The sequence below is a fragment of the Eurytemora carolleeae genome, unplaced genomic scaffold (assembly GCF_000591075.1).
Source record: "Eurytemora carolleeae unplaced genomic scaffold, Eaff_2.0 scaffold190, whole genome shotgun sequence".
Lineage (NCBI taxonomy): Eukaryota > Metazoa > Arthropoda > Copepoda > Calanoida > Temoridae > Eurytemora > Eurytemora carolleeae.
The window spans coordinates 153131-181104 of NW_019396577.1; the positions used below are offsets into that span (position 1 = coordinate 153131).

Consider the following 27974-nt stretch of genomic DNA (forward strand, 5'->3'; position numbering starts at 1 on the left):
CCCCCCCTTTCTCTCTTATCTGCCAATAAACAAAACCACTTAATTCTCCAGCAAGAGTCCAACGTCAATTAAAGTATTTTGAATTTAATTACTGAATTGAGGCCGAGGTTGGTTTTTACCTCCAACATAAACAATCTTTAAACCGTCGCAAATCAAATTGAAATCTTATTATCTCAATTGTTATGTCAAGATAAACAGAATACTAGAATCTACAGTTTATCAAAGTATTGCTTAAATGAGAATGTCAACAACAAAAGAAATATTTAATAAATAATTATCTAAATAAAGTATTTAGAAACAATTATCTAGAAAAGAAGTTTCCGGAAAAGAAATTATCCAAAAATGGAGGAACTTAAAAAGAAATGTCTTTAAAAAATCTTTAAAGAAGTATCTAGAAAAGAAGTATCTAGAGAGTAAGTATCTAGAAAAGAAGTATCTAGAAAAGAAGTATCTAGAAAAGAAGTATCTAGAGAGTAAGTATCTAGAAAAGAAGTATCTAGAAAAGAAGTATCTAGAAAAGCAGTATCAAAAAAAGAATTATCTAAAAAGGAGTATGTTGTATCTAGATAAGAAGTTTATAGAAAAAAAGTATCTAGAAAAGAAGTATCTAGGAAAGAGTGTTTAGAAAAGAAATATCTAGAGAGTAAGTATCTAGAAAAGAAGTATATAGAAAGAAAGTATCTAGAAAAGAAGTGTCAAAAAAGAATTATCCAAAAAAGGAGTGAGTATTTTGTATCTAGATAAGAAGTATATAGAAAAAAAGTATCTAGAGAAGAAATATCTAGGATAGAGTGTTTAGAAAAGAAGTATCTATGAAATGAGTATCTAGAAACGAAGTATCTAGGAACGATTGTTTAGAAAAGAAGTATCCGGCCAGGAATATCTAGAGTGTCTAGAAAATAAGATTGTTGAAATTGATTTTTTTAATCTCAAAGAATCCTGAAATAAAGGATTGTGTGTTCTGAAGGAAAATCCCATTCAAATGTTACTACTCCGACAAGTACAAATACAAATAAACATTCTTTAGTTTTTTATTAGATATTTAATTTCTGATCTTGAATTTTATCATCAATGCTAAAAACAACGCCCCCCCCCCCCCCCTTCTAAATTCTATGATACAATAAATGCCAAGAAGAGGTATTTGAACTGCATATAAGTTAGTTATACAAGAATTCGCCCTGTCATCCAGTTATCGTCCAATATCAACCCTAATGATTCCCGGTAAGGGTAAAATAAAGAACAAAAACAAACTTTAAAAAATCAGCTTTAAACAATATATTTGTTTTCCAAAATTCCTTTACATTTTGTAAAAGTCTAATTCAATGTGTTTTAAGAAATAAAGAATAATTTTAAAAAAGAATTAAAAGCTAAACCAACCAAAATTACCAGGTCGAAAAAAAGGATCTTAACCATAAACAGGGGCTAAAACATTTGGTTGAAGTAGTGCTTCGCCATATCGACTCAACTCGGCTTTTAAAGGGAATCTACGTTTATAAAGATTGTGACATGTAGGATTAACAACGGTACCCTGAAAAGCTTTGTGATGGTCAAAGATAAAAGTGACTTTCATGTTTTTATCTTTGAAAATTGATTATTTTAAATGACGATTTCTCCATAGAAGGGACTTACGAATTTCTGCTACAGAAACAACGGGTAAAATTGTCAGAATTAAGCAGTTTCAAGCTAGTAACTACGACGATAACTCCACATTGTTGATCAGATCAAGGATTAAAGGGTATCAGTGTGAATCGGACATGCCACTCCTTAAATTAAAGAATTTTAGTTAAATTCCTGAGATTTACTGGAACCCCAAAGCGTGTTAATACTTTATATATTTTGAATAAAACAATCTAACATAAGATCTTAAAGAGATCTTACAATACTAGAGATCGTAAAAGGGTATTCCTCTGCATGATTGCAGGATCGGATAGATGATTGCAAGATCGGATAGATGATTGCAGGATCGAATAGATGATTGCAGGATCGGATAGATGATTGCAGGATCGGATAGATGATTGCAGGATCGGATAGATGATTGCAGGATCGGATAGATGATTTTAGTACAAAATATTGGCAATTCTAAGATTGATTTTACATCAAGTAACATCAGATATATAATATGCGATCTCTACTTCAAAAATTACCAAAATATAAACACGCTTTTTGCCCATCATGGATCAAAAGATCACCAGGTCCAATAAAATAATCTTTTCTATAAATGTGAATATTTGAATAATCTTTACTTAGAAAAACCCTGAATCCAATTCCAAATACATTTAGATCGTACCTTGATCTATACTCCGAAATCTGAAAAGTGATCTATAATGTGAATTTTCTGGTTGATATATTGTAAAGCGAATTCACGGGTCAAATATACTAATAATTGAATGTCTAGGGATTCCTCTTCCATCCTTGCCTATACAAATCTACCCTTCCTTGGACTATTTAAAACTCAAGAATATTGATTTGGCTCTCTAACCTCTGAAATTGTTGTCTCCAGAAAGTATGCCTCCTAGAGGGGTGTCTCCTGAAAGTTGCTGGTTCTCTTGCCTTCTACAAGTTTGACTCCGTAAAGTTGTTGGCTCTTCAGCCTTTTAGAGAGTTGTCTGCGGAAAGTTTCTTGCTCTCCAGTCTTCCAAAGGTTTGTCTCTGGAAATTGAGGCTTTCCAGCTATCTAAACGTCCAAGCTAGGGTTGTCCCTGGAAAATGGGTCTCTACTCTCTAACCCTTCTTGATGTTTTAACTCTTCTATTACCTTATAATTGCATTTTCTATATATATGAAATATCTCACATATTTAAATCATTTTGTTTAAATACTTAAATATTTATTATTTCTCTTGACTAATCTATCAACTCTCAATTCTTCTATTTTTTAACATATCTATTCTATCTGTAAGTACTGGATTACCCACAAATGATGAGACTGTAAAGACGACCCAAAACTCTAAAAATATGTTGACTTGAAGCTTGATTTTTGGTTTCTGCATTCAATTGAGTAATTTGATGGTTTACTAAATTATAAAGCACAGAAATAAACCAATTTTGACTTACAAGGAACCCTGCATACAAGAAAACGGACTACACAAATTCCGTAAAATCGCCTCTGAAGTCTCATACTTTGTGGGTAACCCTGTAGCTACGAGTATGTATATCTAATTTATAACCTATATAAATTGGTTTTGATTATATCCAGGATACAGTTTATAATGGTAAACAAAAACTATCCTTACATATCTCCTATTTATTGCCTGAATATAATATAACTGTATCTCCAGACCACCCCCTACTAATCCAATTCAATGACATAATTTACAAACTCCCAAAATAGAATATTTCTTTAACATTTTATTAAAAAAAGGTCTGATTTGATTCAATTCGCCAATAATTAATTGAAATTATGAACTATTTTGCTAGTTTTACTATTTAAAAAAAAAGAATTTCTCTGTTGTTATACATGATAAATTTAGTTTTGTTAAGGTTATCTTTTTTGTGATTTTTATTGTGAACCTGTGTGGTATCAACCGGCGTGCGCTCTAACTGTTTCGGTCAACCTGGGATCAGAGAGCAGTTGTATTCTGTACCTCAACCTGAACACATGTTGCCAGATCTTGCAAGACTTCAAAAGTTGTAAATAAATTACTTTCTTTGAATATATTTATTTGATGGATCCCGCAGGCCGACAAGATGGACCTTTGATTAAATCATATAGCATGAATAACGAGCTACTGAATTAAGATCGGCTCCCGCCTTTACACACTTTTTTCGCGAATTTCTTGCTTTAAGTTTTTTAGTGTTTTATTGTTCGTTATCTGACGGGTTTACAAGCAAAGTCTAGGGTGCGTGGTGTATAATGGCTCCTCGTGGTAAACTTTTAGTTGTTCATCCCGTTCATGGATATAAAATGAAACCGCAAGAAGACCTGAAAACAATAAAACGAAACGCCAGAGAACGGAACAGGGTGGAAAGTGTGAACCGAGGTTTTGAAATATTAAAACTGCATCTCCCTTCCGCTGCTAATGTAAAGAAGATGAGTAAAGTGAACATATTAAACCATGCATCAGAATATATTAAATATCTTCACAATATTCTTAATCCAGTTAACCAATCTTGTGTATACCCCCGAGATGAGGTTGGAGGAGATGAAGTAGATGAGGTTCATGAGCACAGGGCTCCTACTGGATCAGAGAGCGGATATGAATCCTTATATATGCATTCTCCAGTCTCCACTATACCATCTCCTGGAAGCAGTAAACCCTTTGGAACACAAATACCTTCTCCAGTTCCTACCATTCCATCTCCAGCTTCAGCTCTCCAATATCCCTCTCTATACTGTACCATTACTCCAACATCAAATTTCCAACCTTCCTCCTTTTGTTCTCAGGGAGTTATTCATTCCGTTCAGCAGAATTCTCCAGTTTACAGCAACATGAATTCATGGAACCAAAACTGGAGATACAACGCTCAAGTCAATTCTAAAGTAGGGTTTAGTTCCGGGTATTTTTCAAGATTAGGGTTTCAATCTCAACCTGTCTCCGGGTCTAGTTCTTTACCTTTCTCCGGGTTCTGCTCTAGCTCTGGGCTCGAGTTAACTTCTCCTCCCGACTCGACGGTTGCAGATACTCAGGATGAAAGCGAGGAGGATGTTCTTGATGCAATTGTAGACTGGCAATCAGTGTAATCATCTTCTAGTCCTATATCTTTTCTTTCATTCTGTTTATGTAATTTTCATTTAGTCAAAACCCTGTTATTTGGATTATCTCTTTATTTAATAAATATTCTGTCATATATTTAAATCATTGAATTGAAAAATATTGTTTTATATTTGAATAGGTTTAAGTAGCTGAGCATGAGGTTAGCTGTAAAATGTAATGGTTTCAATAACGTTTATTCCGGCACCAACATTACAATTGTTAAACTAAACAGCTGTGGATTAGAATAGGTGTTATTACCCTGGGAAGGGGGGGGTATACATAGATTTGCTCTGGACGTTCAGAAAGAGGGTTAAAGATTAAATAGGGTTTAATATTTCAAAAGGCACATGCCACCATGTAGAGTTTAAATAAGGATACTTCTAAATATATTTTAAATTGATGGTAAAACAGCATACACAGAGAGGGATCAGATAATTACTAAGCTAAAATAAAACAGAAAAGGATAGAATTCAGAACAGTATAGGATAGAGAACAAAACAGTATAAGATAGAACCCAGAAAAGTTCAGGATAGAACCCAGAACACTATAGGATACAGAACAAAACAGTTCAGGATAGAACCCAGAACAGTATAGGATAGAGAACAAAACAGTATAAGATAGAATCCAGAACAGTATAGGATAGAGAACAGAACAATATAAGATAGAACCCAGAACAGTATAGGATAGAGAACAAAACAGTATTAGATAGAACCCAGAACAGTTCAGGAAAAAAACAGAACAGTATAGGATAGAACCCAGAACGGTTCAGGATAGAACCCAGAACAGTATAGGATAGAACCCAGAATAGTTCAAGATAAAACACAGAATAGTATAGGATAGAACTCAGCAGAGTTCAGGATAAAACACAGAACAGTATAGGATAGAACTCAGCAGAGTTCAGGATAGAACAGAGAACAGTATAGGATAGAACTCAGCACAGTTCAGGATAAAACAGAGAACAGTATAGGATAGAACTCAGCACAGTTCAGGATAAAACACAGAACAGTATAGGACAGAACTCAGCACAGTTCTGGATAGAACAGAATAGAGCAGGGAGAGAATAGAATATAAAAACACAAAACAGAACGTGATAGAATAGTTTAGGAACAGGATAGAATAGTATAGGAACAGGATAGAATAGTATAGGAACAGGATAGAATAGTATAGGAACAGGATAGAATAGTATAGGAACAGGATAGAATAGTATAGGAACAGGATAGAATAGTATAGGAACAACAGGATAGAATAGTATAGGAACAGGATAGAATAGTATAGGAACAGGATAGGCAAAAACAAAACAGAATAGACTAAATACAAAGAAGAGCAGAATAGAACAGAAGAGACTAGGACAACACAAGATTGGACAGAATAGAACAGGATTGGACAGAATAGAGGAGAATAAAACAGGCCAAGTTAGAAAAAAACACAGAATTAAACAAACAAACATAGAATAGAATAGAGCAAAACCGTACAGAGAACACCAAAACAGAATAAAAAGCATCAGAACAAAATAGAATATTACTGATATTCTAAGAAATAAGAAGAACAGTATAGTTTCAAGTGAAAAATAAAAATTGGTTAGGAAACTAATATGTCGAGCCAGTAAACTCCTATAGGCAACAGAGAACATTACAAACGATTAAAATCACCTTTATGAAAGAAAAGATTCAAATAAAACGTAAAATCAATTAATACGTTCTATAAATTAATTTTTAACTGATTTTTTTTCTTTAAATTAATAGTTTAATTCACAAGCTCTTTCTGGCAAAAGATATCATGCATGTACAATTTAGTTTTTTATAAGTATACGTTTTGTCTCTTTCATATATCTCAAACTATCAATCCCTTTATCTATCTATATATCTATCTATCTATCTATCTATCTATCTATCTATCTATCTATCTATCTATCTATCTATCTATCTATCTATCTATCTATCTATCTGATCTAATTATCTAAAGTCAAGATTTATTAGATTAACTGCTTTCCACACATCTGGGAATTTACAGAAACAGGAAAAAATTGCAAAAAAAAATAAAAATACACAAAAATTTAACAGATATTTTACTCATCAAACATAAGATTTTTTTACTTAATTTTTTTTACTTCTTCCTGGATTTATAAGAGCAAAGGTTGCCTAATTATATTGGTGTACTGGACTACCGACACAAAGCTGTGTTTGTAGAGGGGGTGGTCCACAACTATCATTGAAGGGAGGGGGGGAGGATGAAAGCNTCTTAGAGGCATCGATCCACATTTTACATCCAACAAATAACATGGTTAAATTTAAAAATTAAGATTTCAAAGTTGGTAAAGTCTGGAAAATTTGAGGGGGGGGGGGTATGCTGTTTAATGTGTACTAACAATTAGGGGATAAGTAAAAATAAGAATTAGTTTTCAAACATTTAAGTTTTTTTCATTTTATGTAAAATCTACCAAATAAACGGTTTTTTCGTTTTGCATTGTATCTTTTATTACCGATTTAAAAAAAAAACTTAAACAAATAATTTTTAATAAAATTTTGTTTACATGCGGGATTCAAACTGATTGTGAATTATACGGATCCAAAAATGAATTTTGAAATAGGTTTTTTACATATGTTGCACCTTGATTTCAACAAAAATATTAAATATGAATTGAATATTCTCGTGCAGAGAAATGATTGGTATTATCTCATTTATTCCAGTTCTAATGTCCTGGAGCAAAAAAGTACCAAATGCTTGGCAAAAAGTGTTAAATAGATCAAAATTGATTCAAATGATTAAAACTTTCGCAATTTTTAATCCATTTGAAAATGGACATGATATATGAATACAGTGTGTTAATACTAATTGTCCAACGCATTCCTAGTAAGTAGCAGTTTTCTAGATTTTTAAATTTACCTTTGGAACTGATTCATGAAATTCCTAGGAACAGCACCTATACACTTTGGAACAGATCCTGGAAAATTCTAGGAGCAGCACCTTTATACTTGGAACAGATCATAGAAACTCCAAGGAACAGGTTCCAGACACCTTGGGAATAGATCTTAAAAACTCCTTAGAATAATTGCAGAAGCTAGAAACACCTGAGAACAGATCCTAAAAGCTCTTGAGTACAGATTCTAGAAGCTCCTGAGAATAAATTCTGAAGCTCCTGAGAGTAGATCCTAGAAACTCCTGAGAATAGAAACTAGAAGCTCTTGAGAATAGATCCTAGAAGCTCTTGAGAATAGATCCTAGAAGCTTCTGAGAGTAGATCCTAGAAGCTCCTGGGAATAGAAACTAGAAGCTCTTGAGAATAGATCCTAGAAGCTCCTGAGAATAAATTTAGAAGCTCCTGAGAACAGAGCCTAGAAGCTCCTGAAAATAGATCCTAGAAGCTCCTGAGAATAAATCCTAGGAACTCCTGAGCATATATTCTAGAAACTCCTGACAAAATATCCTAGAAGCTCCTGAAAATAGATCCTAGAAGCTCCTGTAAATGGATCCTAGGAACTCCTGAGAACAGATCCTAGAAGCTCCTGAGAACAGATCCTGTAAGCTCCTAAGAATAGATCCTGTAAGCTCCTAAGAATAGATCCTAGAAACTCCTTGGATCAGATCATAGAAATATCCTGGGAACAGCTACCAAATTTCTTGGAAACAGCTCCTAATAACTCCTGGAAACAGTACTGGCATTGGAAACAGCTCCTAGAAACTCCTGAGAAAATATCTTAGAAGCTCCTGAAAATAGAGCCTAGAAGCTCCTTTGAATAGATCCTAGGAACTCCTGAGACCAAATCCTAGAAGCTCCTGAGAATAAATTCAGAAGCTCCTGAGAAAAGATCCTAGAAGATACTGAAAATAGATCCAAGAAGCTCCTGAGAATAAATCCTAGGAACTCCTGATCACAGATTCTAGAAACTCCTTTGAAAATATCCTAGAAGCTCCTGAAAATAGATCCTAGAAGCTCCTTTGAATAGATCATAGGAACTCCTGAGAAAACATCCTAGAATCTCCTGAGAAAAGATCCTAGAATCTCCTGTGAATAGATCCTAGAAACTCCTGGGATCAGATCCTAGAAATATCCTGGAAACAGCTCCCAAATCTCCTAATAACACCTGGAAACAGTTCTTAAGACTTTTCGGAATTGGAAACAGCTCCTAGAAAATCCTGGGAAAAAGTCTCATTTGCTCAATAATTTCAGGTTTAACAGATGACATTAATATAGGGCTATCAGGTCAAACTACAGGGGTAAAAGTGTTTTAAAATTTTCTTTTTTTCGATTTTTATTTTTTCTACGGAAATCTAGAAAAAATTCAGGATAATTTTTACTTTAACTTATTAAATTTTGTTTTTATTCCTCCCTGTTCATGTTTTTACTGTAAACCATATGACACTAGCAATTAAAATAGTGAATCTTTTATCAAAAGGTCGTTAACCTAAACCTAGCTTTATAAATTCAAGATTGTACTGTCACACACGTATATAAATATCATATCTATTTTCATCGATTTAATAAAATGTGATCATGATAATTGGTATATTGCAGTTTAGTACTTTATTTTTAAAAGGAAAATTATTGCAAAGTGATGTTTGTAAAATTTAAAAAAATATATATAATATACCCAATATAAGAGAAATAAACCCAATATAAGAGAAATATACCCAATATAAGAGAAATAAACTCTTTGAAGCATTAAGAATTCTGACTACTGAGGATCTTCGTGAAACGTGAAACATTATATTCAGAGTAATTTTTTTTAATAAAATTTGTAGTTTATTAACTAAAATATATATATGCATATATTTGTATTTCAGAATAAAAATTAAATGAATAATATATATACAATATGTATATGAATATTATAAAAGCTGTCTGGATATTGAATTTTACACTTTAAGTATTAAAATATTTAAGAATTTTAGATTTCCTGTTTGAGGATGTTGCGGCTAAAATTACTTGAATTTCGCACATGTTTAAAATATANCCCCATCATATATCCTTACATCCATATCCTTTAAACACTTTAAAATATATTTCTGTATTTAATGGAAAAGGGATTGTTTAGTTTTAAATCACTGCTAGTGACCACGTTAGAAAGAAGTAATTTTATGAATAAAATGTGATTTTGTTTTAAAACTTCCGAAAAACAAAACTTTAGTTTCTATTCCAACACTAAATTCTCGAATCTGTTCCGGTTTGTAATTAAATAAAAATATTCCTTCAGAAGTTCAGACATCTTCAAGCAAAAGTATTACCCTACATTAAAAAAGATGTAGCATGCCCGATTCACAACGGTACTTTTTAGATATTTGTCTGATCAAGGATGACAGATAAATCCTTGTTTTTCTAACTTAAAATGTAGTGCTTCCGGGAACTACGTGATGTCATTTGCAGAAGGTGTAAAGTGTAAACACTGTACATTCAATTTTCTATGCACTCAATTTTCAGTTGGAAAAATAAGGATATCCCCGCAATCAATGATGGGACAAAGGTTAAAAAGGAACATAATGATATATCAGAATGTAACACGAAAACATTGAAACATTAAAATGCGGGAAGTTTAAAATGGAACAATAATAAATATAAAATGGCTGATGTTCTGCCATATTTTCTATTTTAAATTGTTTATAAAAGTATTTATTTGATTTGTCTAATTCTAACTCTCTTATCAATTACTAAAATATAAAAAATTAGTATTTTATCAATAGTAATAACAATCCTTTCTGGAACAGGAGTAAAGATTTCGATCTAATCCAACCCTCCAATTTATTGATTAATTATGTATGAACAACTTTTTATCAATTTAAATTTATGAAACATTCCAAGGAAGATAAATTTCCCAAAAAACCAGATAGTGAAGATAAATTAATTCGGGCACCTCATTACAGAATACAGAACAAATACAGAAATCTATATATAAATTTAGCTTGTCCGTTTAATTGTATCCAATAAACGTCAAAACGGCTGAACGGATAGGGACCAAATTTTGTGTGGCATCCACAAAATGTTTTTCTTCTTTGTTTTAAAATGTAAACAAAAAGAACATGTTCACAATTTAAATAGAAGATGGGCGCGAAGTGAAGCGCCCTAAAAGCCTAGTATTAAAAAAATTCTAAAAAGAAAAGAAAACAATGTCAGCTGCAAGTTCAACTTTGTCACGTGGATTCAATATTGATATAAACGTGAAAGACTACAAGACTACAAAAGTGTCGAAATCAAACAACTGTTAATTTGATATGGTCTTATAGACAAGATAAAAACAGACTAACTAAAGATTTGACAAGATGAAAAATGACTAAAATATTCGATGAAAAGACAAAAGACAGATTAACAAAAAGATAATGAAAACATACACAATATAGACATGAACTAACAGACAAGACAGACAAACAGCTACTTCGACAGAATAATATCATCTGAGAAATAAATTTTCTAAAGGCTCTGTATATCAATGTGACCCTCAAGTATAGAAGGGTTCTAGAGATTGGATATAAAGAATTAGACAGAAGAAAGGATGAAAGAAAAAAGAAGAAAGAAAATTTATAAAAAAAATTGCTAAAAAATTTGTTTGCTATTAGAAAGAATATGTATATGTATATATATATATATATATATGTATGTATAATAACCAAAGTTTTGTATCTTGACAAGAGGAAATATTTTTGCCTGGTTCCAAGTGTGATGGTCTCCCAGTTCTCTTATTCATAGATAATATTTACATTAAAGATTTAGTCTCAAAGAGTAAATAAAACAGGAGAAAAAGATAAATAAACGGGATAGATAGATAGATAGATAGTTAGATAAATAGATTGAAAGATAGATAAATAAAAAGATAGATAGAATTTAATATAGAATGGATATGGATGTTAATGAATATTTATAAAAAAAAGGGGGTAAATGGACTTAAAAACGGATTTAATTGGATGTAAATTGATTGAAATGCATAGAAACTGATCTAAATGTACTTTGATAAAAAGAAAATTTTTCTAATTATGATTTTTTTTAGTATAAATATTGAGAGACAGATAGACAGAGATTTCAAAAAATTTTATACAAATAGTCTCATTTATTTATTAATCTCTGCATTAAATATTCCATTTATTTATTTATCAATTTATCATTTATATAATTTATTTATTCATCCTTCAATCTACCGGGTTACCCTGGATATTCAGCTGTCCGACATTATCCATTCATTGCCCTCAATGTCCAACATATGTTTATTTATTATATAAATATTCAACAATAATGAATATTTTCTATCAAAATAAACACACTGGTCTTCTAGTAAAGGAAGGGGGTGCAGGGGATGTTGCATACAACCCCCCCCCTCAATTGATATTTCTCTTTTTTTCTCTTGAATTCTTCAACTTGAATAACTAGCAATACAAATTATTCACCTGTCTTTAATATTGCTTATTTATATCAAAACGGGTTTAAGATATAGACTGACCCTATTAAAAGACTTCTCTACAGGTTGACCATATTAAAAGACTTCTCTACAGGCTGGCCCTATTAAAAGACTTCTCTACAGGTTAACCCTATTAAAAGACTTCTCTACAGATTGACCCTATTACAAGAGCTGGGTAGAAGTTGACCCTTTTACAAGACTTGTCTACAGGTTGACCCTATAACCAGGGCTGGCTATAGGTTGACCATATTACAAGAGCTGGCTAGAGGTTGACCCTATTACAATTAAGGGCTGCCTACAGGTTGACCGGATGAGCTGTAGACACGCGCCTGGATGGGGTTAAGGATGTGAGTGAGAGAATGGAAGGAGCATATGTGAACCGTGTGACCTTTAAGGAGTTTAAGGATTTGACCGGAAAGGGTTGAATATCAGGAAGCAACGAGATTTCTTTAACATCTTAGGCACGTGTGTGTGTTTGTGTGAAAGGGGGTGTGTGTGTGTTGATGTGTGAGGTCCTGGTAGGCGTGTTAATATATTCTTTAGTATCATATTAAATAAGGGTTTAAATATGAACTCTTTTCTGTAGTTTAAATCATGTAAATATCATGTTAAATACAGAATAAATTAAGTAGAAAAATCTAAATTCTGGTTCTAAAAGAAAATAAAGAAATATACACGATCGCATTCTTTTTATGTAATCAAGACAAGAGAACAAATCAGCTATGTAAGAACAGTCCCGTAGTTCCACTATTTTGCCACAAACTCTTATTTCTAACTTCATCAGGTTGCACAGATATACGGATTAGAAAAATTCAGTTTGTGGCAAAAACTTATTTCCTTTATTTCATATCTCCTCTTATTACAAAAAAAATTATAATGCACGTAAATTCAAAAATGTCTTGAAACTTGTCATTTTGAATTAAGAATAAATCCGTTAAATGTATTTTTCTAATTTTTCATCATTACATGATAAAAGTATGTTAGAATATCTTTATTATCCTGTGGAAAACATATTTTCCCAGGAGAGAACATGAAGACACAATAATATTTTTATTTATATTTTATAAACTGTTTATTGGTTTAGGATTCATAACAAGATTAATAGATAGATATATAGATAGATAGATAGATAGATAGATAGATAGATAGATAGATAGATAGATAGATAGATAGATAGATAGATAGATAGATAGATAGATAGATAGATAGACAGATAGATAGATTTACATAAGATATTTAGATTACAATTGGATTATGTAAAATGTATAACACTGTAAAGAAGTTTACACTATACAAAAAACATCTTAAAAATTTTGAATTGTAAATATTTTACAAAGGATTGAAATATTTTTAAGATTATACTTTAACTCATGTTCATTCTAACCCAGAGAAAAAAATGTCAGCTAACTGAGCATTGATTTAATATGATTGCATTAATGACGAATAATGAATTATGAAAAGGAAAATTAAAAAAGTTAACTTTTATATCATTCAATTTTTACAAGTTTTACATTACCATATGTTTGGGCAGCCCCTGAACACCAAGAATATTTGATTTTTCAAATATTCTTCTATCATAGGTGAGAAAGAAGAAAGTATTTTAATAATAATAATAATAAGTGAATAAAAGACAAAATATTTTCTTGACAGGAGTCCTGGAAATTCCATAATGTTCCTCCACAACCCCAATACATCAACAACAGTCGCCCCCCCCAAAAAAAAACTGTTTCCTTCCCACCCCAACCCCCTTTCCAAGTCCATGCACACAAAGGATCTGATTGTCCTGAAGTATAAAGAAAGCACTATAAGTCTTAAGCAAAATCCGAACATATGGTTTGAAAATATTTCGAACATTTAATTATATATTTCTAAAATTTTTAATTTTTTAACAGCTAATAAAATGCATTGATTTGGTATTGGCGTTTTTAAGAAAGTTGTTAATTTTATGGATAATTAATCAGTTTCCGAATTTTACGAACATTTTAGTTTTGTGGATTATTTAGATAATCTGGCAGATTTCAGGCGTTGGTTTACAAGCCGAGTTTTTCTCATATTCTACATTTTTCAACCTCATTTTTAACAGCATTCCTACCACCACAAACAATTCTTTCTTATCAGTTTTTTCAATCAACTGGATCCTCAAAATACTTGAATAGGTTTGTGGAAATATGCTCAGTTAAAACACCATCATCCAGCCTATATTCCCCTAAAACGCAGCATGTGGAGGAAAATTAATTTTTCAAGGCCACTTCACCGGACGTTAGTTGGAAAAAACATGACACGATTTTCATCTTTTTCACGGTTAAATGTCTCTATTTGAACTTATGTTGTCAAACCCTCCCCCTCGGGTCAGACTAAGGCGGGAAGATATCATCCCAAGGTTCAAATTTTAATCCCGTCTAAAGAACTTTTGACACAATAGAGCAGTAAATTGAATAGTTAAATATGAAAAATACAGGACTAGTCAATAAACAATATACATTATGGTATGAACGCCATTCTTGCTAGATTTTAACCACCCTATGGGCACAATTTGAATTAGTAAATGCAAGTCCAAAATAAATTCATCAGATTCTCTGATGAAACAGTTTTATAATCGAAGGTTGGTGAGATTTTAATGAAAAAGATTTAAAGGTATGGAGTCACAAACTCTAATTTTCTTATCCCAATATCTTTTCAACCCAGTTTTGAAACCTTAAATATTTAAAACTATGAATTCTGTGAGACCAAATAATCTAAGTTTGAAACAGTTTTTTCTTTAAAACTAATGTCCGTTGTGTAAAATAAACACTTTGGAAGAAAGTCTCCAATCAAAAAGAGTTTAAATATACCCCCCTCGTTTTAGTGAGCCCACGGTATGACTAGGACTAGTACTAGGAAATTATGGTTTATCAGGATAATATCCTACTCATATAAAGAATAAGACTGCACCCTCAACAGTAATTTACTTGCCTATGCTGTCTAAGGCAATTATCTAGTTAAGAATATGAAAATTGGCGGGGAGAGGCATTAAAATTATATACACGGACCATGTTCCAGATTTTGCCCTGTGGAAAACTAGATGGCGCGTGTTGGATGCACGTATCTTATATCTTGATCCAAGTCTGATATCTTTTTTGATTCTGTCTGTATAAAGGGCTAGGGGGGAATTCGTCATCATCTGAATATTTAACAAGCTTAGATTTGTCTGATCTATGATTAACAAGTAAGTCATTATACTACCTGGTTAGCATTTTAATAACATTCACGTTTTGCATTTGTTTGCGTTATTTGGTTTTTTAAAAGTTTTAAAGAGAATTCATTAAAAACTAATAAAACTAATCCTTTAACCTCAGTATATAGTATGAAATGTAAACGCCTACACCTGCTAAACCAATTGAAATAAAAAACATTTAATCTTCATTCCCTTACTTTTCTTACAAACATGATACCTCCCCCCCCCCCCTAAAAAAATTACTTTCGACTTAGCAAATTGAAATTTTTTACCTTTAAAGCCATTTATGATCAATGGTTTCTTTCGGATTTTCAATATTTTAAAAATTGCGTAATGCAAGTTTCTATTGTGATTCTAGAAACATAGAAAGGTTCCGTGTCAAAATTATGAAGTATTTTATTTGTCTATTTTTTATTTAGTTACTAGTTTGGGAACCTAGACCTTTTAATACCAAGCACAATATATTTCCGTGGTTCTACCGAATTTCCCAATCAAAATTTGAGGCAAATCGATTAAGGGGTTTCTGAGTTATGATCGGACATACAAACAGATTACTACTTTATTTGTATAGATATACAATAAAAGAAGCATTGTATGAAATACACAGTAGACTTATTCAAGTTTTATTGCTTGATAAATTTGTTCCTTATCTGATTAATCTAAAGTAGTTTTCTTATACCATTTCAAAGCTTTAATTGCAAGTGTGCTCAAATGTAATACTTGCTTGCTTATATACTTATTTTTTATTTAACAATGCCTTTTCTAATAAAAAATATATTCTTCTGATATATTTTCGCAGCATTTTGTGTACGGAAAAACTACTTTCTAAACGAAATAGATATAACTTTTTTTAGTGCTATTATCTCTGAGTATAAAACTAGTATTTACGCTAACTTTTTTATTACTCTATTTAATAAGTTTCGCTTCAATTGCATAATATTAGGTGTAATATAAATTCATACCGAATTTTTCAATTTGCTGGGAAAATTAGTGATAAACGTACGTGGGTTACCCACAAAGGATGAGACTTCAGAGACGACTGTACAGAATTTATACTGCACTGTTTTCTTATCTTCATGATTCCCTGCAACTATAAGGCTTTTTTTCTTTGTCAAAATATTAAATAATCGATTTTTCATTTAAAGACCACATTCAAGGCAGACAAGTTAATTTGAACTTGGAATCGTCATATTTCAATAGTTTTAGATCTCATCCTTTGTGAATGACCCTGTATATATATATTGGTACCGAAATAAAGCTATTGTGAAGACGTTTCTTCAACGCGACCATAGGCCCCTTGAATTTTTCACCAACATTCCCTTTAAATAATGTCTTTTAACATAATATAATACGCTCCTGGTGGGTGTTTTGTTGGCAAAATTGGTCTTGTGAACCCTTGGTAAAGTAAAATTCTCTTTAAAGATGTAAATAATTATAAAGGTTTCTTATAATCCTAGTTTCATATAAATCATTTTGCTATTTACACATCTAGCTTTGTATCGACATCTTTTATCAATATAAATGTTTATTAAAATATACTTTATGATACATTTTCAAAAAAGGGTTTTCTTTCTCTTTTACATGCTTTATTTTCCGACCCCTATATCGCTATCATTTTGATTATTTTCCGTCTATCTAACTATCTGAAACCTTATTTTAAAAAAAATTAATAATCAACTAAAATTATATATATTCAATGATAAAAGTTGAATCACAGTTCTGAGTACATAGTATAGTAATCTACATTTACATTTTGTACAATTTTACATAAAAACAGGTTGAAAACTAACTGAGCAGATGGTTTAAATTACAATTTTTCAAAAACATGTTTTCCGAACGGATTTATATAAATGAGATCTGAGAACGTCACGAGATCCTATATTATGATAATGAGGAGATAATTTTCAGGGTTTTAAAATTACAAAATACACAGATTTAATTAATTTAAATATTTGAAAGTAAATATTGTTGGCAGTTCACAGAATAAAGGTTGAGTGGGAAGTTTAAATTGTGGGTGGCGGGTAGTTATACAAGGATATAATGCCAACTGTTTTACAAAATTGAGCAGGTTTCCATTGTTCCAGTTTCTGTCTTTTTTTAAGCGTTTAGGTTTGTTTGTGTTTTCAGGTAATGAGGGCACATACTTTTTAATGCTTAATTAGCAGCCACGATTCTCATGAAAATTTCGCCATTGATGTCTTTTTAAGTTGTATTTCTAGCAGATGCTTTGTTGATTTCTTCTCAGAGGTTTCACTACTTCGTTGCAGTCCTTCATTGCTCCGTTTGTTGCCACTCCGCGATAGCGTCAAGAATATCGTCTTCCTCTCCTGATGAATCCTGATCTGGAACCTGATGTTTCGGAGGAAGGAGGTAGGAGGCTCTCAAGGAGGGAGCTGGAGACTGGAGCTCCAGGAGGTTAGACTGGAGTCCATGAGCTAGAGGATGAGAAGAAGATGGTAAAGGTTGAGGAGAAGGAAGGACTAGAGGTAGTTTAGGTTGAGGAGTTAAATGGTCAGGTTCAGAGTAGGTTTCATATCCTGACTCGTACTGTCTGTAGTTTCCAGGGTAGTACATAGTGTTGGGGGAGAGAGGGGTTAAGGGTGGAGGGTATACGGGGGGTTCAGTTGGAAATGTACTGCAGATCGGGGGATGCTGTACGTAATGTACAAGAGGTTCCCCACTCCATTTCTCCTTCTTGATAGTATCTTGCACATTTGTAGAATCGGGAGAATCATTTAGCATGCTTTGTAGGTTCTGTATGTACTGTACAGCATGGCTAAGAATGTTTACTTTTGACATTTTCTTGATCTGCGCTGCGGTCGGGATGTGACTCTTGAGAACATCGAACCCACTGTTAACCGTCTTGACCCTGTTCCTCTCCCTGGCATTCCTCCTGGAGACCTTCACGTCCTGCGGGGGAGGAATAGGATATCCATGTACAGGATGAATTGCAATCAGTTTGGTTCTAGGCTTCATCTTTCTTACCTCTGGAGACAAAACCTCATAACATTGAAACCTCTCAGGGTCGTTTAGCACGGTCGTCACGGGAGCTCCGCAACACTACTATCCTAGTCTAGGGACAGAAAACAACTGAGGAGGGATTGAGTCGGCCGTCACGGTTACTTCCTTCGCAGGGGTTTTCTACTCTTCAAAGTTTTAGAAAGGCGGTGCAAGGGAGTCTTTTTAAATAAAAAAATCCAGAAAAAATTTAAACTGTTTAATTAATATTTAAAAAATTTAAATTTTGTGTAACACATATATCTGGTTTACCTGGCGCCGGTTTTAACACAGACGCATGCGGGGCGCAAGTTAATTTTGATAAGCTTATCCTTTTCCCTTCTTATATTAGATTTATAACTCTAATGAACCATCGTACAGGCAACGGTCTTATAGTAGCAATGTCCTGAGAACCTAAGGTTGTAGGGGTAAAATACTCTGGGAAAGGGGGAGGGTTCTTCTTAAAAATAGTTGTTAATATGTATTGTATAATGTATGAAATAAAATATCAATTAAAAAATATTTTCAGACAGAAAAATACATTGTGCACTTTAAAAGTGGAACATGTGTGGCAAACAAAATAAATAAAATTAGGTTTATTGAAAAACGATTCTTAGAAATAAATAATGATAAATATATCTTTTGTGCATATTTTTGGTATAACATATTTAGCAACAAACTTTAAAATTACGTACGTGAATGTACTTTTATATAGATGAAAATTCAAAAATCATAATTTTGAAAGGGTTTTAGTTGAATTGTATTATTTTTATATCTTCCTGAGCCAAAACAAACGAGTGCTTTGCCCATTCAAGATTTCCATCTGATCAAATAAAATAAAACAATTCAAATTCTGCCTCCACCTCAATGAGTCTCAAATTCCAAGAAAGTCCTGAAATTATAAACCGTAAACGTCAAATTTTAAATATTTACTGACAAACTTAGTTAAATGCATAGCATTAGTTTACTCTATATATCTCATGATTTTTATTCCCGAAAACATTAGAAAATAAACTTTTTTGTGAAACATATTATAATATGCAGTTTATAGTTTATAGTATTATACAGTTCTACGTAGATTGTAAAGTTTTTAAACTGTAAGTTTATAGAATAGTCATTTAAGGGCTGTAACTATAAATACATTAAATGTTATTTATTCTTCTTATTTTTTTTTTAAATTTACTTACTAAATTTTTCTTGAAACCAAAAAATACGATTTGAATGATATTTAGTGCTCGGGCAATTTAATATCTGTATCATTCAGGCGCGTACACAGGATTTTAGTCAGGGGGGGCAAGATTTCTTTTTGCCCCCCCCCCCCGGGAATTGTTTTGTTCAAAAAGTCAAGTAACACCATAAAATACATCAAAAAGACTACATTTTTGGTTGTTACTAACCTTATAGAGTAAAAAAATTATTTTTACTCTATAAATTTATAAATTTATCACTTAACTCCATCACAGCTAAGTAAATCAATAATCATAGCATCATTAAAAAATCATATTTTCACTTATAAACGAAATTTCTTCTGAAATTTTTAGATAGAATTTACTCCATCTACATATTCACCAACTCTTTTAAACTTCAATTTTCTGGGATTTGCTTGCACAAACATTTCAATGATTTTCTCAGTAGTGAGCCATAAGTGCAAGATCATTAAGTCTGCTCTCCGTCATAGTACATCTTGTGTAATGAAGTATTCTCTTTAGAAGGCTAAGACTTCTCTTTCCTTCATTCGATGTTATTGTCATCATTGCATAAAGGGGAACTTGAAACTACGCTTAATATCTCTTTATGGAAATAAAGGAATTGAGTCCTTGCCACAAACTCTGATTTTCTTTGGAACCAAATGTTGTAGACCTTAGATATTTCAAACTATGAATTCTGTTACATCAAATATTCTGAATTTGAAATATCAAAGGTTTACAACATCAGGTTCCAAAGGTTTATATATTTGAGTTTGTGCTAAAGACTCAATTACTTTATTAATTGACTGTAAGAAAAAATAGAAAAATAGAAAATAGAATACCTTTATTACATCTTCCATCATGTTATAAGCATCTAATATGTCGAGGTCTCGTTTTTGCAAAAGTTTTAGTTTAAAGTTTCATAAAATTTGGTGTTAACAGTGAATTTAGACAAATCCTTAGTCTTTGTCATTGTCAGGTGTTACTTCTTAAATTTGTTTCCTTTTAATTTTGTATTTTCCAGGGGGGGCACGAGGACTACTGCCCCCCCCCCTATGTACGCCACTGGTATCATTAAAATTATCATTATTATTTTCATTATTATTACTATTTTTGTTATCCAAATAACTTTTTTTCAAAATTCGAAATATTTTTCCATAAAAGCTCAAAGTTGGTCTACAGCTGGACCAAATTGGATGAATTATTTTTGAGGGAACAGGCCCGTAGCTACGGGGCGGGGCACAGGTGCACGTGCCCCCTTCCCCTTTACCCCCGAAGGAGGGCACAATATATGAGAAAAAAAGAAAAAATGCAAAGAAGGAAACGAAAAATGATAGAAAGAAGGAAAAAGGGGGAGATTTGCATAAAATCTAATTTTTGTTACCAATATTATATGTAAAGGATTATTTTTTCTTCAAATTAAAGAAAAATTGAGCGCTTTCTGAAATAAATTATTTGGAATTTTTATTTCTATCCTGTCTTGTGAAATGATAGGGGTTTGATAAGCTTATCCTTTTCCCTTCTTATATTAGATTTATAACTCTAATGAACCATCGTACAGCAACAAGTAACATTCAGACAAATTTAAATTATTTTGATAAGCTTATCCTTTTCCCTTCTTTTATTAGATTAATAACTCTAATGAACCATCGTACAGCAACAAGTAACATTCAGAACAATTTAAATTATTTTGATAAGCTTATCCTTTTCCCTTCTTATATTAGATTTATAACTCTAATGAACCATCGTACAGGCAACGGTCTTATAGTAGCAATGTCCTGAGAACCTAAGGTTGTAGGGGTAAAATACTCTGGGAAAGGGGGAGGGTTCTTCTTAAAAATAGTTGTTAATATGTATTGTATAATGTATGAAATAAAATATCAATTAAAAAATATTTTCAGACAGAAAAATACATTGTGCACTTTAAAAGTGGAACATGTGTGGCAAACAAAATAAATAAAATTAGGTTTATTGAAAAACGATTCTTAGAAATAAATAATGATAAATATATCTTTTGTGCATATTTTTGGTATAACATATTTAGCAACAAACTTTAAAATTACGTACGTGAATGTACTTTTATATAGATGAAAATTCAAAAATCATAATTTTGAAAGGGTTTTAGTTGAATTGTATTATTTTTATATCTTCCTGAGCCAAAACAAACGAGTGCTTTGCCCATTCAAGATTTCCATCTGATCAAATAAAATAAAACAATTCAAATTCTGCCTCCACCTCAATGAGTCTCAAATTCCAAGAAAGTCCTGAAATTATAAACCGTAAACGTCAAATTTTAAATATTTACTGACAAACTTAGTTAAATGCATAGCATTAGTTTACTCTATATATCTCATGATTTTTATTCCCGAAAACATTAGAAAATAAACTTTTTTGTGAAACATATTATAATATGCAGTTTATAGTTTATAGTATTATACAGTTCTACGTAGATTGTAAAGTTTTTAAACTGTAAGTTTATAGAATAGTCATTTAAGGGCTGTAACTATAAATACATTAAATGTTATTTATTCTTCTTATTTTTTTTTTAAATTTACTTACTAAATTTTTCTTGAAACCAAAAAATACGATTTGAATGATATTTAGTGCTCGGGCAATTTAATATCTGTATCATTCAGGCGCGTACACAGGATTTTAGTCAGGGGGGGCAAGATTTCTTTTTGCCCCCCCCCCCCGGGAATTGTTTTGTTCAAAAAGTCAAGTAACACCATAAAATACATCAAAAAGACTACATTTTTGGTTGTTACTAACCTTATAGAGTAAAAAAATTATTTTTACTCTATAAATTTATAAATTTATCACTTAACTCCATCACAGCTAAGTAAATCAATAATCATAGCATCATTAAAAAATCATATTTTCACTTATAAACGAAATTTCTTCTGAAATTTTTAGATAGAATTTACTCCATCTACATATTCACCAACTCTTTTAAACTTCAATTTTCTGGGATTTGCTTGCACAAACATTTCAATGATTTTCTCAGTAGTGAGCCATAAGTGCAAGATCGTTAAGTCTGCTCTCCGTCATAGTACATCTTGTGTAATGAAGTATTCTCTTTAGAAGGCTAAAACATCAAAAAGATTATCTTTCTATATCACAAGCAACATTTTGGACAAAATTAGATATTTTGTAATGTATATAATATAAAAACCTACGAAATATAAACTTAAAATTAAAGAGAAAAGAAAAATAGAATCTATACATATAAAGTACTTATCTCTGTTTGTCTGTCGTCCTGTCTGTTTGTTTGTCCGATTATAACTCAGTAACACCTGGACCGATTTGCCTCAAATTTTGATTAGGGAACTCGGCTGATTCTAAGTTGAGTGGGTTGACTTTTAGAGCAAAAATTTAGTTTCCCGGTAAAATCGTCTAAGTGCGGGTAAACCGCGGGAGTAACAATAAGTACCGGACAACATGTAATACATATCGGGTAACACTATATTCTGTAAACCTGCAGTACGTTGTACACTATTAACTATCTATGTTTGTAAACTTTTGCGTAAAACCCATTATTCATTTGAACTGCGTTTCAAATAAATTCGTAGCAGGATTAGGTTTATCCTGTGATATATATAACTTAACTGCGCCTTTTTCAACTGTGCTATAAGTTGAGGATCGTGCCCATTGGTTTGGCATAAGAGCTTGTGTCCCTGTTGACATTGATAGCTGACGAGTTGTCCCTGGATAGATACATGTTAGAGAAACTGTTATGGAGTAAGGTATTTACTACAAACATACATAAAAATATAAACATATATAGCGAAATACATAAAGTGAAAAAGTGTTTTAAAATTTTGTTGTATAAACAAAGCAGAAGGAGAATGTACAAGTCATTCCGCCGGATGCAAATTTTCTAAAAATCCTTAATTAATTTTTTTATTCTTTTCTTTAAGTTCGTCCAACTGCTAGGCACATGCTTAGCTGCATACTTTACATACCTTAGTGTTCAACGAGTTCAACACACGAACAAGCTTAGTGTTCAATACATGAACAAGCTTAGTGTTCAACACATGAACAGTTAGAATAATGGACAGAAAGAACGACGGACAGAGCGAATGATGGACAGATGGAATGATGGAAAGATAGAATAATGGACAGAGAGAATGATGGACAGATAGAATGATGGACAGAGAGAATGATGGACAGATGGAATGATGGAAAGATAGAAACATGGACAGAGAGAATGATGGACAGAGAGAATGATGGACAAAGAGAATGATGGACAGAGAGAATGATGGACAGAGAGAATGATGGACAGAGAGAATAATGGACAGAGAGAATGATGGACAAAGAGAATGATGGACAGAGATAATGATGGACAGATAGAATAGACAGAAAGAATAGACAGAAAGAATGAAGAATTATAAACAGATAGAAAGATGGACAAATAGATTGATAGACAAGTAAGTTGAAGAAAACGTGACTAACAGGATAGACTTAATAGATTAATGGAATGACAGATAAATAAAAGGATAGCTCTAAGAATGGAAAATGGAGGGAAAAACTAAACAGTGATGGAAAAATAGACAGAAAGTTTTTACATTGGATAAAAGAATAAAAGCATGGCTGCATGGATGATCTAGATAGATGCATGGATGGCCGGATATATGGATAGATGGAAGAGGATGGTTGGATGAATAGATAAAGGATAGATGATAGATAAATGGATGGATTGATAGCAGTGGAATGTGTGAATGTTTGGAATATTATACCTTGGTGTTCAAATACAGATTAGATAGATAGATAGATAGATAGATAGATAGATAGATAGATAGATAGATAGATAGATAGATAGATAGATAGATAGATAGATAGATAGATAGATAGATAGATAGATAGATAGATAGATAGATAGATAGATAGATAGATAGATAGATAGATAGATAGATAGATAGATAGATAGATAGATAGATAGATAGATAGATAGATAGATAGATAGATAGATAGATAGATAGATAGATAGATAGATAGATAGATAGATAGATAGATAGATAGATAGATAGATAGATAGATAGATAGATAGATAGATAGATAGATAGATAGATAGATAGATAGATAGATAGATAGATAGATAGATAGATAGATAGATAGATAGATAGATAGATAGATAGATAGATAGATAGATAGATAGATAGATAGATAGATAGATAGATAGATAGATAGATAGATAGATAGATAGATAGATAGATAGATAGATAGATAGATAGATAGATAGATAGATAGATAGATAGATAGATAGATAGATAGATAGATAGATAGATAGATAGATAGATAGATAGATAGATAGATAGATAGATAGATAGATAGATAGATAGATAGATAGATAGATAGATAGATAGATAGATAGATAGATAGATAGATAGATAGATAGATAGATAGATAGATAGATAGATAGATAGATAGATAGATAGATAGATAGATAGATAGATAGATAGATAGATAGATAGATAGATAGATAGATAGATAGATAGATAGATAGATAGATAGATAGATAGATAGATAGATAGATAGATAGATAGATAGATAGATAGATAGATAGATAGATAGATAGATAGATAGATAGATAGATAGATAGATAGATAGATAGATAGATAGATAGATAGATAGATAGATAGATAGATAGANATAACTCTAATGAACCATCGTACAGCAACAAGTAACATTCAGACAAATTTAAATTATTTTGATAAGCTTATCCTTTTCCCTTCTTTTATTAGATTAATAACTCTAATGAACCATCGTACAGCAACAAGTAACATTCAGACAAATTTAAATTATTTTGATAAGCTTATCCTTTTCCCTTCTTTTATTAGATTAATAACTCTAATGAACCATCGTACAGCAACAAGTAACATTCAGACCAATTTAAATTATTTTGATAAGCTTATCCTTTTCCCTTCTTTTATTAGATTTATAACTCTAATGAACCATCGTACAGCAACAAGTAACATTCAGACAAATTTAAATTACATAAGAGAAGCTGTTTGTACTCATCCTCAAGCTTGCAGGGGAGTTTTTTTTAGTTTTGGGAAAACTGAAGATTTTCATGCTTGATTCATACTTGCCCTGTATTAGAAATACGTATTGACTATTCAGTAGTTCATTTATTTAAATGTTTAACTCAAATTTCTACATCTTATACCTCCAGCTGTTATGTTGCAAAAAGCTTCTCAAGGGAAAGAAAACATATTGCAAAACAGGCAAAATATCTATCTTAATAAACTATAATGTGTGATAATTTAAAAATCTCGTTTCGTAGTCTGTAGACATTAATTTTGACCCTTTTTGAGTTTTTTAGGTCAGTTTTTTATTTTAATTCCGCTGGCAACACTGGTCACTTCAGCTAAAATCATGATTTAACACCAAGCCAGTGTAAACGGCGGAAGCAACTTTGACTATGAAAAATATAAACTTGGGTACCGTCGGGCAATCCAGCTAATTAGTATTATTATTAATAATGTTTATTATTATAATTGTTGTTATTATGATTATTATCATTATTATTATTATTTTTGTCAGTATTATTATTAATAATGTTTATTATTATTATTATGATTATTATGATTATTATCATTATTATAAAAACATTAGGTCAGATGATTGAGCGAGTACCTCCCATCATGGACGTTCCCATAATTTACCATGCGGATGAGGGGGGGGCGAAATGAAATCTATACCCTCATGGTCTGGTTCACGAACCCTTCTGATGTCCCTACTCCAGTTGGACCTTACATATACTGCCAGTGCATATCATGTGCATAGTGCCTGAGTGCGATGGTGTATCTTTCGACCTACGAATCCGATCCATGGTGGTGTATTTTTCGACCTACGCAAATCCGCTATACTCCACCTCTGACCTCCGCCAAATCCGCCATACTACAGATCCGACCTATAACTAGCACTTTGTTTTACAGATTCTGTATGGACTTGTGGCCGTTGTGGCCGCAGCGCCCGGCCCCTTAGTCTGCCCTAGCCGCGGCGCTCGGCCCCCTAGCCTGTCCTAGCCGCAGCGCTCGCCTAACCTAACCCTTAAATAATACAAAAATAAACAGCTAGTGTAGGTCCGATATTGCAGTAGGTCGGAAAGTTAGTAGGTCAGAAGTTCAGAAGAGGGGATGTTGCGGATAGACGATGTAATTTTACCCTTCACAAAGTTCTTATCAAGACCTCACATACATATATATACATATATACATATATACATATGATCGGTAATGTTACATCGTCTATACGCAACATCCCCCCTACTGAACTTCTGACCTACTAACTTTCCGACCTACTGCAATATCGGACCTACGCCAGCTGTTTATTTTAGTATTATTTGAGGGTTAGGTTAGGTTAAGACAATTTCTGGGCCGAGCGCTGCGGCTAGGACAGGCTAGGGGGCCGAGCGCCGCGGCTAGGACAGGCTAGGGGGCCGGGCGCTGCGGCCACAAGTCCATATAGCAGCTGTAATACCACGTGCTAGTAGGTCGGATGTGTAGTATAGCGGATTTGGCGTAGGTCAGAAGTGGAGTATGGCGGATATGTGAAGGTCGAAAAATACACCACCATATGATCTCATTTTATGTGCACATATTTTTTCCAGATCAGTAAATACGGAACAAATATAAAATGTAAGAAACGTCATTTAATAATTATTTCAGAATCCCATTTCGCGCTTTATTCTAGGAATTCTAGACGTTCCAGACGTAATCCACTTTCAAAAAATATTTATTGAAATTATATAAAAGACGACATATATTGATGCTGGAATGCCCCGTCGTACTTTACGTTATAGATCTAGAACATTCGTCTGCTATATTATATAAACATTTCGGCAGAAAGCCAAAAAACTGCCTGTCATTGAAATTTTAGTTTTTTATAAGTCGAGTTCAAAGTAAGACTTAGTTTTGAATTTTGTTTTATTCTTAAAGAACATTTTACTTTAAAATACTTTAATTTGATTTGAAATACTAAAATATTTTTGGAATTCTTTACCAAAAAAACGGCTTATCAAATTGAGCTTTATCTTTTTAGTAATTGTCAATCTCTAAGTACGAGTTTCTCCTTTTTGTTTCATATTTTTAAACAATTTTTTTCTCAATAAAAAATAACTAACAAAAATACTTCTTTCTGTTCTTCAGATAAATTGCAGCGGAAATTTAAACTGAAAGCGGAAATATGAGCAACAAAGTCCAAGTGATAAGCTTATCCTTTTCCCTTCTTATATTAGATTAATAACTCTAATGAACCATCGTACAGCAACAAGTAACATTCAGAACAATTTAAATTATTTTGATAAGCTTATCCTTTTCCCTTCTTTTATTAGANTCTAACAGGGTTAAAAAAGCGTACAATAGGAAATTATCTCTCTCTCTTCGAAAACTTTCAATAAACACTCAATTTAAATTCGATTGACAAAATTATGAAAATCCTTGGCGCTGAAAACCTTAAATGTAAGAATGGTCGATTTATTTTCCACATAATGTATATTTAAA

The 27974-nt window shown here is 32.1% G+C and overlaps 2 protein-coding genes across 2 annotated transcripts; one reads left to right on the forward strand and one right to left on the reverse strand.

The window, feature by feature from the left end:
* The first annotated feature begins 3852 nt into the window (after positions 1–3852).
* On the forward strand, positions 3853–4680 carry LOC111705796 (uncharacterized). The gene has a single exon (XM_023478464.1). It carries the CDS (start codon positions 3853–3855, stop codon positions 4678–4680), a length of 828 nt encoding a protein of 275 aa, XP_023334232.1.
* A 12279-nt stretch (positions 4681–16959) lies between these two features.
* Positions 16960–18361, reverse strand: LOC111705808 (helix-loop-helix protein 3). The gene has a single exon (XM_023478487.1). The coding sequence runs from the start codon at positions 18260–18262 to the stop codon at positions 17558–17560; it is 705 nt and encodes a 234-aa protein (XP_023334255.1). The 5' UTR covers positions 18263–18361; the 3' UTR covers positions 16960–17557.
* Positions 18362–27974: the final 9613 nt, after the last annotated feature.

Excerpts from the sequence above, each read along its gene's own strand:
- LOC111705796 (XM_023478464.1), top strand. The coding sequence starts at position 3,853 with ATGGCTCCTCGTGGTAAACTTTTAGTTGTTCATCCCGTTCATGGATAT.
- LOC111705808 (XM_023478487.1), bottom strand. The coding sequence starts at position 18,262 with ATGAAGCCTAGAACCAAACTGATTGCAATTCATCCTGTACATGGATAT.